The 13,295-nt window shown below is 35.6% G+C and overlaps 1 protein-coding gene across 10 annotated transcripts in view; it reads left to right on the top strand.

The window, feature by feature from the left end:
- Positions 1-13,295, top strand: part of CASK (calcium/calmodulin dependent serine protein kinase) — a 493,794-nt gene that overhangs the window by 428,631 nt on the left and 51,868 nt on the right. For all 10 annotated transcript variants that reach the window (XM_066250386.1, XM_066250384.1, XM_066250381.1 and 7 more), the window contains 2 exons: positions 2,045-2,123; positions 12,794-12,879. In XM_066250386.1, coding sequence (XP_066106483.1) covers positions 2,045-2,123; positions 12,794-12,879 — 165 coding nt within the window. The remainder of the gene's footprint in view (positions 1-2,044; positions 2,124-12,793; positions 12,880-13,295) is intronic.

Here is a 13,295-nt window from a genome sequence, read left to right as displayed (position 1 = left end):
TTTTTATTAAATTTATTGTGGTGACACTAGTTAACAAAATTATAGAGGTTTAAGCTACACAATTCCAAAACACATCATCTGTATGATAAAAAAAAAATCTTACCTTTTGCAACAGCATGGGTGAACCTGGAGACCATTATACTAAGTGAAATAAGACAGTCGGAAAAAGACAAATACCATATGATTTCACTCATATGTGGAATCCAATGAGCAAATCTATATCTTAAAGGAAGAATAAGACATCATAACCAAGTACAGACTAACCTAGGAATACAACTTTATTTATAACACCCAAAAGCTAGAAATAATTCGGTGTGTGAATGGATAAACAAAATGATATATCTATACAATGGAATACTAACAAAAGGAATGAACTACCTGACCTGTGGTGGCAAAACGGATAAAGCACCGACCTGGAATGCGGAGGTCATCAGGTCAAAATTCCAGGCTTGCCTGGTCAAGGCACAAACGAGAAACAACTACTACAAGTCAATGCTTCCTGCTCTTTCCCCTTCCCCTTTCTCTCTCCTCTGTCTAAAATCAATAAATAAAATCTTTTTTAAAAAGCAATGAGGCCCTGGCTGGTTGGCTCGGTGGTAGAGTGTCGGCCTGGCGTGCGGAAGTCCCGGGTTCGATTTCCGGCCAGGGCACACAGGAGAAGCGCCCATCTGCTTCTCCACCCCTCCCCCTCTCCTTCCTCTCTGTCTCTCTCTTCCCCTCCCGCAGCCAAGGCTCCATTGGAGCAAAAGATGGCCCGGGCGCTGGGGATGGCTCCTTGGCCTCTGCCCCAGGCGCTAGAGTGGCTCTGGTCGCGACAGAGCGATGCCCCGGATGGGCAGAGCATCGCCCCCTGGTGGGCGTGCCGGGTTGATCCCGGTCGGGCGCATGCAGGAGTCTGTCTGACTGCCTCCCCATTTCCAGCTTCAGAAAAAAAAAAAAAGCAATGAATTATGTATACATGTAACAATGGTTGAATCTCACATTGTGAGTGACAAAAAAAAATTTACTTTGAGCAGTCGACACACAGTGTAATGTGCAGATGATATTTTGTTGAGTTTTACACTTGAAATCTGTATGGTTTTGTTAACCAGTGTCACCCCAATAAATTCAATTAAAAACAAATAATTAAATAAAACGAGAATTTTATCCATTCCATCTTAAAGAAAAAAAGAGTACGTACTGTATGAATTTGTTTGTAAAAAGTGATAACTAATCTATAACCAGAAAAAGCATATCTGTAGTTGCTTGGAGATAGGAGAGTCAGGGCATGGAGGTTTGGGAGATTACCAGCAGGCCTGAGGAAACTTTTGGGCAGTGATGGCTATTTTCACTCTCCAGATTGTGGTGATATTTTTACACATGTCATTAATCTTATCAAATTGTACTCTTTAAATCAGGGGTCCCCAAACTTTTTACACAGGGGGCCAGTTCACTGTCACTCAGACCATTGGAGGGCTGGACTATAAAAAAAACTATGAACAAATCCCTATGCACACTGCACATATCTTATTTTAAAGTAAAAAAACAAAATGGGAACAAATACAATATTTAAAATAAAGAACAAGTAAATTTAAATCAACAAACTGACCAGTATTTAAATGGGGACTATGCTCCTCTCACTGACCACCAATGAAAGAGGTGCCCCTTCCGGAAGTGCGGTGGGGGCTGGATAAATGGCCTCAGGGGGCCGCATGCGGCCCGCGGGCCGTAGTTTGGGGACCCCTGCTTTAAATCATATATGTCAGATATACTGAATCAAAGCTTTTTAAAAAGTGATCAACAGCATGAAAAATAAAGCAACATAGAAAATATAATTAGATTAAAAGGCACTATACAAAATGAATGTATACTATTATTATAGCCATTACAATACCAAAAATAATTTTGTCATGGCATGGTAGAGTAATGGATGGTTTTCTTTTCCATTTTCCATATTTTCTTTTGTGTTGTCTTAACTTCTGTAATTAAAATTATCTATAGCAAAATCACATATATAAAAATAAGTACCATCTCAGTAATAATGTTTTTACTTAACTTTTTACAGGGAATCACTTTGAAAATGAATGAGCTAAATCATTGTATTGTTGCAAGAATTATGCATGGGGGAATGATTCATAGGCAAGGTAAGTTTCATATATGATTCTTTCCTTTCTTAACGTTTTTTCCTGCAGCCTAGTAGAGGAAGTGTTTTTATGATACATATAAAAGATCTGTTTGTATAAATGATCTACTTGAAGTATATTTTGGTTTTAATCGCTTTCGGCCTCCATTTGTTCTTACTCATTAGCACATGCTCCAGCCTATAGCTAATGGAAGGAGGGTACATTACAGTTCTGTTGCTGGAACATCTGTAAATCACTGTTTAGATCCCAAATTATTAGAGACCATGAAAGATAAAGTAAAGTATCCTATTGGGCCACAGGATACATGGAAGAAACAGGATATTCTGGAATATAAGCTATAGATTTTAAAAATTAAATGAAAGTTCAAGAATTGCTCTCTCTCAATCATTCAATAATGAGATAGACTATAAATCAGGAAATTAGAGTTTGATAAATAACAACATAAAAATTCAATGATTAGATCAGACTGATAGATTTGAGAAAAGAGGGGAGTTGGGGATGTTGGGCAGAAAATGTGAAAGGATTAAGAGTTGCAACCTTGTAGTCATGAAATAGTCACAGGAACATTGTGGTGATTGTGAGGAGGAAGTGGGGAGGTGGAGGAGGGCATAGCGGGGATCAACGATGATGGATGGAGACTTGACTTGGGGTAGTAAACACACAGTACAGAGTACATATTATATGTTGTAGAGTTGTGCACCTAAAACCTGTATAATTTTGTTAGCCAGTGTCAGCCCAATAAATTCAAAAAAAGGGAAGAATAGTTAAAGAATATAAAGTACAGCCCAAGAAATGTATTAAATAATATTGTAATAACTATGTATGGTGTCAACTGTGTACTTGAAATATTGGGGAAGCACTTTGTGAAGTATATGATTGTCAAACCACTATGTCAGAGGTCGGGAACCTATGGCTCGCGAGCCAGATGAGGCTCTTTTTTTTTTTTAATGGGGTGACATCAATAAATCAGGGTATATATAATCAAAGAAAACATGTCCAGGTTATCTTGTCGTTCAATTATGTTGCATACCCATCACCCAAAGTCAGATTGTCCTCTGTCACCTTCTATCTAGTTTTCTTTGTGCCCCTCCCCCTCCCTCTTTCCCTCTCCCTCTCTCCCCACCCCCCGTAACCACCACACTCTTATCAATGTCTCTTAGTCTCGCTTTTATATCGCACCTACGTATGGAATAATGCAGTTCCTGGTTTTTTCTGATTTACTTATTTCACTTCGTATAATGTTATCAAGATCCCACCATTTTGCTGTAAATGATTCGATGCCATCATTTCTTTTGGCTCAGTACTATTCCATAGTGTATATGTGTCACATCTTCTTTATCCAGTCATCTATTGATTGGCTTTTTGGTTGTTTCCATGTCCTGGCCACTGTGAACAATGCTGCAATGAACATGGGGCTGTATGTGTCTTTACGTATCAATGTTTCTGAGTTTTAGGGGTATATACCCAGTAGAGGGATTGCTGGGTCATTAGGTAGTTCTATTTTCAGTTTTTTGAGGAACCACCATACTTTCTTCCATAATGGTTGTACTACTTTACATTCCCACCAACAGTGAATGAGGGTTCCTTTTTCTCCACAGCCTCTCCAACATTTGCTATGACCTGTCTTGTTAATAATAGCTAATCTAACAGGTGTGAGGTGGTATCTTATTGCAGTTTTGATTTGCATTTCTCTAATAACTAAAGATGAGCATCTTTTCATATATCTGTTGGCCATTTGTATTTCTTCCCGGGAGAAGTGTCTGTTCATGTCCTCTTCCCATTTTTTTATTGGATTGTTTGTTTGTTGTTAAGTTTTATGAGTTCTTTGTATATTTTGGATATTAGGCCCTTATCTGAGCTGTTGTTAGAAAATTTCATTTCCCATTTAGTTGGCTGTTTATTTTGTTATCAGTTTCTCTTGCTGAGCAAAAACTTCTTAGTCTGATGTAGTCCCATTCATTAATTTTTGTCTTCACTTCTCTTGCCTTTGGAGTCAAATTCATAAAATGCTCTTTAAAACCCAGGTCCATGAGTTGAGTACCTATGTCTTCTTCTATGTACTTTATTGTTTCAGGTCTTATGTTTAGATCTTTGATCCATTTTGAGTTAATTTTTGTACAGGGAGAGAGACTGTAGTCCAGTTTCATTCTTTTGCATGTGGCTTTCCAGTTTTCCCAGCACCATTTGTTGAAGAGGCTTTCTTTTCTCCATTGTGTGTTCTTGGCCCCTTTATCAAAAATTATTTGAGGCCCTGGCTGGTTGGCTCAGTGGTAGAGCATCGGCCTGGCGTGCAGGAGTCCCGGGTTCGATTCCCGGCCAGGGCACACAGGAGAAGCGCCCATCTGCTTCTCCACCCCTACCCCTCTCCTTCCTTCTGCCTCTCTCTTCCCCTCCTGCAGCCAAGGCTCCATTGGAGCAAAGTTGGCCCGGGCACTGAGGATGGCTCCATGGCCACTGTCTCAGGTGCTAGAATAGCTCTGGACACAACAGAGCGATGCCCCAGATGGGCAGAGCATCGCCCCCTGGTGGGCATGCCGGGTGGATCCCGATCGGGTACATGTGGGAGTCTGACTCCCTCCCCGTTTCCAGCTTCTGAAAAATACCAAAAAAAAAAAAATTATTTGACTATATATATGTGGTTTTATTTCTGGGCTTTCTATTCTGTTCCATTGGTCTGAGTGTCTATTTTTCTGCCAATACCATGCTGTTTTGATTGTCGTGGCCCTACAATATAGTTTGAAGTCAGGTATTGTAATGCCCCCGGCTTCATTCTTTTTCTTTACGATTGCTTTGGCTATCCAGGGTCTTTTATAGTTCCATATAAATCTGATGATTTTTTTGTTCCATTTCTTTAAAAAATGTCATTGGAATTTTGATGGGAATTAAATTGCCATCAAATTGCATTAAATTTGTATATTGCTTTGGGTAATATAGCCTTCTTGATTATATTTATTCTTCCTAACCAAGAACAAGGAGTATTCTTCCATCTCATTATATCTTTTTCGATTTCCCTTAACAGTGGTTTGTAGTTTTCATTATGTAAGTCCTTTACATTCTTTGTTATGTTTATTCCTAAGTATTTTATTTTTTTTGTTGTTGCAATCATGAAGGGGATTATTTTTTTGAGTTCGTTCTCAAATGTTTCATTGTTGGCATATAGAAACGCTATGGACTTTTGTATGTTAATTTTGTATCCTGCAACCTTACTGTATTGGCTTATTGTTTCTAGTAATCTTTTTGTGGATTCTTTGGGGTTTTCGATGTATAGGACCATATCATCTGCAAAAAGTGATACATTTACTTCTTCTTTTCCGATATGGATGCCCTTTATTTCTTTGTCTTGTCTGATTGCTCTGGCTAGAACCTCTAGTACCACATTAAATAAGAGTGGAGAGAGTGGACAACCCTGTCTTGTTCCTGATTTAAGGGGGAAAGCCTTCAGTTTTGTGCCATTTAATATGATGTTAGCTGATGGTTTATCATATATGGCCTTTATCATGTTGAGATATTTTCCTTCTATACCCATTTTGTTGAGAGTCTTAAACATAAAATTATGTTGTATTTCATCGAATGCCTTTTCTGCGTCTATTGATAAGATCATGTGGTTTTTGTTCATTGTTTTGTTGATATGGTGTATTACGTTAACCATTTTATGTATGTTGATCCATCATTGAGATTCTGGGATGAATCCCACTTGATCATGATGTATTTTTGTTGTTGTCACAGTTTAAATTTGGTCTTATTGTGTTCTTCTTGGAGCATTTACTTGTGGCTTTGTTTTTGTGTGTTTTTTTTTTGTTCTTTGTATCTGATTGGAGAACCCCCTTTAGTAATTCCTGAAGTGGGGGTTTTCTGATAATAAATTCCCTCATCTTTTCTGTATCTGTGAATGTTTTTATTTCTCCTTCTTATTTGAAGGATAGCTTTGATGGGTATAGTATTCGTGGCTGAAAGTTCCTCTCTTTCAGGACTTTAAATATTGGGGTCCACTCTGTTCTAGCTTGTAGAGTTTCTGTTGAGAAATCTGATGATAATCTAATGGGCCTTCCTTTATATGTTGTATTCTTCTTTTCCCTGGCTGCCTTGAGAATTTTTTCTTTGTTGTTGGTTTATGCCAATTTCATTATGATGTGCCTTGGAATAGGTTTGTTGGGGTTAAGAAAACTCGGAGTTCTGTTTGCTTCTTGAATTTGAGGCTTTAGTTCTTTCCACAGGCTTGGGAAGTTCTCATCTATTATTTGTTTGAGTATGTTCTCCATTCCATTTTCTCTCTCTTCTCCCTCTGATATACCTATTGTTCTTATGTTACTCTTTTTGATGGAGTCAGAAATTCCTGTAGGGCTTTCTCATTTTTTTTTTAATTTTTGAGTCTCTTTCTTCTTCTCTCTGTTGTGCCTCAAGTTGCTTGTCTTCTGTTTCACTAATCCTACCTTCTATCTGGCCTGTTCTATTAGCTAAGCTTGTTACTTCGTTTTTCAGCTCGTGAATTGAGTTTTTCATCTGTGTTTGATTTGTTTTTATAGTTTCAGTTTCCTTGGTAATATATTCTTTGTGTTCATTGAGTTGTTTTCTCAGCTCCCTAAATTGCCTTTCTGTGTTTTCTTGTATATCTTTGAGTATTTTTAGGATTTCTATTTTAAATTCTCTGTCATTTAGCTCCAAGGTTTCCAATATATTGAATTTTTTCTCCATAGATTTTTCCTCATCTATCTGTGTTACCTTTCTTTCTTTTGTATCCATGATATTCGATTTTTTATTACTTAGTGGCATCTGAGGGTTGTTTTGTTTGAGATGTGGCTCTTTTTATGGCTGCATATGGCTCACAGACAAATCTTTAATAAAAAAATAATAACATTAAAAATATAAAACATTCTCATGTATTACAATCCATTCATTTCCTACCGCTCATGTTCATGGTTGCGGGTGGCTCGAGCCAATCACAGCTGTCCTCCGGGACAACACCATATTTTTATTCGATAATGCGTAAAGTACACGGGTCATTGTATGGCTCTCATGGAATTACATTTAAAAATATGTCGTGTTCATGGCTCTCTCAGCCAAAAAGGTTCCCGACCCCTGCACTATGTTGTACACATGAAACTAATACAAAGTAATGTTGAATGTAAATTGTAATTGAAAAGTAGAATTTTTTAAATTCAATAGTAGAATAAGAGATATCAAATCTAAAGTATAGTCATTCTGAGGAGAGAAATCACTAAGGACTGAAGTAGACAAAGAAAATTTTTTTACGGAAAGTGGATTTTTTTTTTTTGTTACCCTTCACATGGGCAAGATTTGTACACATAGATTTAAGCTCCTCTTTGAAAAGATTGAGTTATATTAACTAGTACTTAGAGTCTAATCCAGAAATCATTTTCCTGTCCAAAACTTAGAATTTCTTTCTTTGATATCAGGTTTTCTTTGTACCTAACGCCTTTCAATAACCCAGAGAACACAAAATAACACCATAAGCATTTTAGTGCCTTCCTGTCCTTTTTAGAGATGAACGCTGTGTATGCAGATGGGGTCTGGCATTACTGCTGCCTTTAGGGGAATCTTATAGGCTTAGAAAGTGGACAGCACTCACACATGAAGACATTTGGTTTTAGATTCTGTATGAATTTTTTGTTTATTATTTTTAATAACTTGCTTGTGTATTCAGTAATGTCACAATATTATTATATCTTTTTTTTTTTTTTCTTATAAGACTGTGCTGGCTAGGGCCTGCCATAGCTAACAGAAGTGGTCTAGTGGATAACTTTGTCCTATTCTTGTTTTTAAAAAGTAGCTTTCCAATGTTTCCCCACAAAGACTTGACGTTTACTGTAGATATTTTAGTAGGTAGCTTTTAATAAAGCTGAAGAAGTTCCTTTATATTCTTAGTTGCTGAGCATTTAAATTATGATTGGGCTTTGAATTTTATCAAATGCTGTTTCTGTATCAGTTAAGATGATCATTTGATTTTTTTCTTATATCTATTCTAGTGAAAAACTTTTAAAGATTTCATCATGATAAACCTCCCTTGCATTTCTCAAATAAACCCAACTTAATCATTTCTATTTATCTTTTATATGTACTGCTCAATTCTGTGTGCTAATGTTTTGTTTTAAGATTTTATATTTGTGTTATGATTGAGACTGGCCTGCAGTTAATTTTCCTTCCTTGTGTTTCTCTGTCTTGTTTTAGTGTCAGACTGACATTGGCTTCATAGAATGACTTAGGGAGCTTTTTCTCTTCATGAATTCTGTGAAAGACTTTGTATAATATTGGAATGATTCACACCTTGTAATTCAGTTCTAAGTGTTTTTAAATTTCTATTGTGATATTTTTCACTGACCTATAAATTATTTAGAGTGTTTTTTACATACATTAAGAGGATTTAGTAGAACCTATCTATAAAACTATTTGGGCCTAGTGTTTGGTTTTTGTTTTAAGAAAAAAAAATGTTTAACAACTGCTTCAGTTTCTTTAACATTTATAAGGCTGTTCAAGCTTTCTATGTCTTGAGTAAGTTTTGGTAAATTACATTTTCCTTAAAAATCTTAAATTTTTAAAAATTATTTCAGTAAATTTCTTTATAGTGTTCTCTTATCTTTTTATTCTCCACCATCTCTGTAATTGTCCCCTTGTTCATTCCTAATATTGCTTATTTGTGCCTTGTCCTTTTTCTCTTCATCAGCTTTGCCAGAGATTTGTTCAAAAACCCACTTTGTGTTCTATTGTATGTTTATTTTTATTGTTTATGGCCGAATTTTTATTATCTTCTTTCTTCTTTCTATTGGTTTTATCTAATTTAAATTAGACACCTAGTTCATTTATTCCAGTCTTTCTTCACTTCTATTATATGCATTTAAGACTAAATTCTACCTCTCAGTACTTTTTTATCTGTATCCCACCACTTTTGATATTAGGCATTTTTATTGTAATTAAGTTCTAAGTGTTTTTAAATTTCTATTGTGATATTTTTCATTGACCTATAAGTTATTTAGAGTGTTTTTTACATACATTTAAGGGAATTTTCTATATATCTTTCTTTAACTTCTAACTTAATTGCATTGTGGTCGAAGAATGTGGTCTATATGACACCATTTCTTTGAGGTTTCTTGAGACATACTATTTAAAAATTAGAAAACTAAAGTTTGATAAATAACAATATAAAAATGCAATGGTCAGATCTGACTGACAGTTGCCAGAAGGGAAGGGGTTGGGGGCTTGGTGGAAAACATGAAGGGAATAAGGGGTACATATTAGTAGCATTTTAATCATTTTTGGAAATGGTCCACAAGTACTTAAAAAGAATGTTTATTCTTAAATTGTAGGCAGAGGTCTCTGTGATGATTGGCTTGGGTTAATTTTCTTTGTTCAAATCTTCTATATCTTGACTGATTTTTTTTGTCTGCTTCACCTATCAATAATTGTTAAAATATCTCATTATCATAGAGATTTTTTTATTTCTACCTATAGATCTCTTTATGTATTTATTAGTTGAATAGAAGTACCTGGTAATCATTATCCTTAATAATACTTTCACCTTAAATTTATTTTATATAATATTAATAAAGTTACTCCAGCTTTATTTTAGTTGTTGGTAGCATGTTTTCTTTTATTCTTCTAGTTCCAACCATTCTGTGTTTGTATGTCTCTTCCAGACATTTTCAAAACTAGGTTTTTCACTTTTTAATGCACTCTGATGATCACTGTCTTTTAATGAGCAAGGTTAGTTCATTAATATTTATTGTGATATGTGTTATCTTACCTTTTTATTTATGTTTATTCCATTTTTTAAATTGATTTTCTTGTTCATTTTTTGTTTCATTTTTTCCCCCTGGTTGTTTAGAATTTTAGCACAGTGTTTCTATATTTAGGTGGTTACCTTGAAATTTTATCATACATATTTAACTTAACTTATATTATAAAGAAACAATGTCTTTCTTGACCTGTAGTGGCACAGTGGATAAAGCATCGACCTGGAATGCTGAGGTCGCCAGTTTGAAACCCTGGCTGGTCAAGGCACAAGTTGATGCTTCCTGCTCTTCCCCCCCCTTCTCTCTCATTATATAGCTATCTATCTATATCTTTCTCTCTATCTCTCCTCTCTAAAATGAATAAAGTCTTTAAAAATAAATTAAATAAATGAAAAGAAACAGTATCCTACTCCTACTCCCAAAGAATACAAAGACATTGAAACACTAAATTTGATCACAGTCTTTCCCAGTTCTGTCCTGTTATCCACAAATTGGAAATTACTATTAAAACATACCACCATTTTGATTGGATTTATATAAATGCTTATGACTGTATTTGTTCACTATTCCTTCTCGCATCTTAAACAATCCTTTTGGGAGCATTTTCCTTTTTCCTAAAGCATCCTCAGAAGTTTCCTTAGTGCTAGTCTCTTGATAAATTCTTAGGTGCTGTATATCTGTAAATATTTTACTTCAGTCTCAGTATTGAAAATTAGTTTTTATGAGAGCAGAAATTTAGTTTGCTGATAAACATCCTGTTGGTTTTTGACATCCATTGTTTGATTTTGAGGAATGTGGTATCACTACAATTGCTCTTGCTTTGTAGTTGATATCGCCTTTCTCTCTGGATGTTTAAGAGCTTTGTCTTTGATGTTCTCCCAGTATGAATTTCTTTTTATTTGTCCTGTTTGGGACACATTATTCTTCCTGGATCTGTATAATCATGTTTTCATCTGTTCAAGAAAATTTACAGCCATTATTTCTTCAAATACTGCCTCTTCTTTATTCTCTCTTTTCGCTCCTTCTAAACTCCAGGTAAATATATGTTAAACATTCCTTCCATGTCTCTTAATATCTTTTTCCTATTTTTTATTTCTTGTTTCTTATTTTCCCTTTTTTGTTATTTCTTTGACCTGCAGTCTAGAAAATGTATTTGGTTATATCTTTCAGTTCTCTGAAACTGTCTTCAGGCATATCTGAACTTCTGCTCAACTCACCCATTTTTCTTTTTTTCTTTTCTAGAAGTGCTAGACATTTGTTTTTATTTTTATTTTCAGCTCTGTCTGTTCACACCTGATAATCTCTGTTGCATGCTCATCCTTGCAGCTGGGTCCTTTACTTTTTTTCTAATATGTAATAAATGAGTATTTTTATATTCTGCATTGGACCGTTCTTGTATCTATCCTCCTTGAACATTTAAATCTGTCTTTCCTGTTTCTTATGACTCATATAGTAGTTTGTCTTATTGTATGTTTGGTGATATGTGATTTTTGAGCTCATTTCTTGTCTAATCCATGAAAGTCATATGGACCTAAACTGGGTGTATGCTCTCCTCCAGAGAGGATTTGTTCCCTGTTGTACCAGTTGCCATAGAGTGCCACTGATCTGAGTCTTGGCTTGTTATGGAATCCCAGGCTCAGCTTCTCTAACTTTCTCTTATCAGTGCTCAGAATCCAGCTAGCAGGCATTGCCGCTATGGCACTCAACCTTCCACTCTTAGTTTTCCACCACTTTGGATCAAGTTCACAGGGTTCTTTCATGTGAAAGGGAGGATGGGAATGGAGGTAGGAAGTGTTCTCAGGGATTTTTACTCTATTAATGAGACTATGAACACTGCTAGAGGTGTGTCCTAGGCAGAATATAGTTTTGAGAAATTCTTTGAGGGACCAATCATCCACATTTGAAGCCACAGTCCCCAAATTTGGGGAGGAGGGTATTATGTTAAATTCAAACATGAGTAGAGAGAACAGTACAATGAGTTCAAGTAACAAAAAGTGAAGAGATTAAGTGCATTGATTGCCCATATACCCATATTCCAGCTAGGCCACACTAGTTTTATTTGTACTTGCCTAACTGTTCATTCCCTGCATTATTTTGAAGCAAATTCCAAGCATCTGATTTTATTTATATGTATTTTAGAATGGGCCTCTAAATGATACTCTGAGCTTTTTGTAACATCAGGTCAGTATGTGAACATATGCACAATTTATAAATAAGGAGGCAAAATTTTATATAACATCCTATTTATGCATTGGTTCTTAACCACTTCTTGTAGTTAAAGTATTACAGAATGCTGAAATGCCTCAAAAATTATTATAAAAAGATTGCAGTATGTCTAATATAAGTTGAGTGATACATAGGGTATTATCATATCACAAGTCTTTGGAAACAAGAGCCTTTGTATAATATTTGGTAGATGATAATGATGATAATAATAACAAGAAGTACGTAAATTGTACTTACTATGTGCCAAGAGCCATTCTGAACCCTCTACATGTATTAAACTCATTTATTCCTCACAACAGTCCTATAAGATAGGTACTATTTTCATCTCCACTTTATAAATGTAAAAACTGAGACATGGAGAATTTTAGTAACTTACCCAAGATCTTAAAGCTAGTAAGTGATGAAGCTGGGATTTGAACCCAGACAGGCTGGATCTAGAAGCTGTACTTTTAAACCACTATATACTCTGCCTCTCTCAGAAAAATTAACAGATTTCCACAGCCATCTCTCAAAACTGCCTCTTCCATAGTAGGTGTATCTGTTCTAGAGTTTACTACATCAGCCAAACTTGTACCTGTTTCTGAAATATTGGCCTTCAATATTTAGCTTATTTTTTCAAATTATTTACATCACTGCCTTTAGATTTTATTATTCTAAACATACATCGTCTCAACTTTATAATTTTGTGTAATTCCTTAGGTACACTTCATGTTGGTGATGAAATTCGAGAAATCAATGGCATCAGTGTGGCTAACCAAACAGTGGAACAGCTGCAGAAAATGCTTGTAAGTAGATGAAAGTTTGTTTTTCTTTGTCTAAGGCTGACTTTCAGTTTGTTGGCTATCTTTTCAATGTACAAATAAGGGGTATGCTTTTGCAATCCGAGTGTCTCTGGTACCATCATATGTGTGAACCTGAACTTACACAACATTAATAATAACTGACAACTAAACTAGGGCAATGTTTGAAACAGAGTTTGGAAACATTTTGCCCATCTTTAGCAGTGTGGGCTTTAACACTCTCCTTTCATCCTTTCTCAGCAGCTGTTTAAAGAAAACCTTTCCAGCTGTGCATACCTATGAGCTAGTTTCTCACTGAATTCACCTCTGCTGACATTAGCAATACCACAAACCTCTTTCCTGTTTAGCTGAGTCATAGCCAGCTGTATTGGATTTCTCTACAGAAGAGAGGAAAGTTATAG

This window comes from Saccopteryx bilineata, chromosome X (genome assembly GCF_036850765.1).
Source record: "Saccopteryx bilineata isolate mSacBil1 chromosome X, mSacBil1_pri_phased_curated, whole genome shotgun sequence".
Classification (NCBI taxonomy): Eukaryota; Metazoa; Chordata; class Mammalia; order Chiroptera; family Emballonuridae; genus Saccopteryx; species Saccopteryx bilineata.
This window is presented reverse-complemented; position numbering and strand designations above follow the sequence as displayed.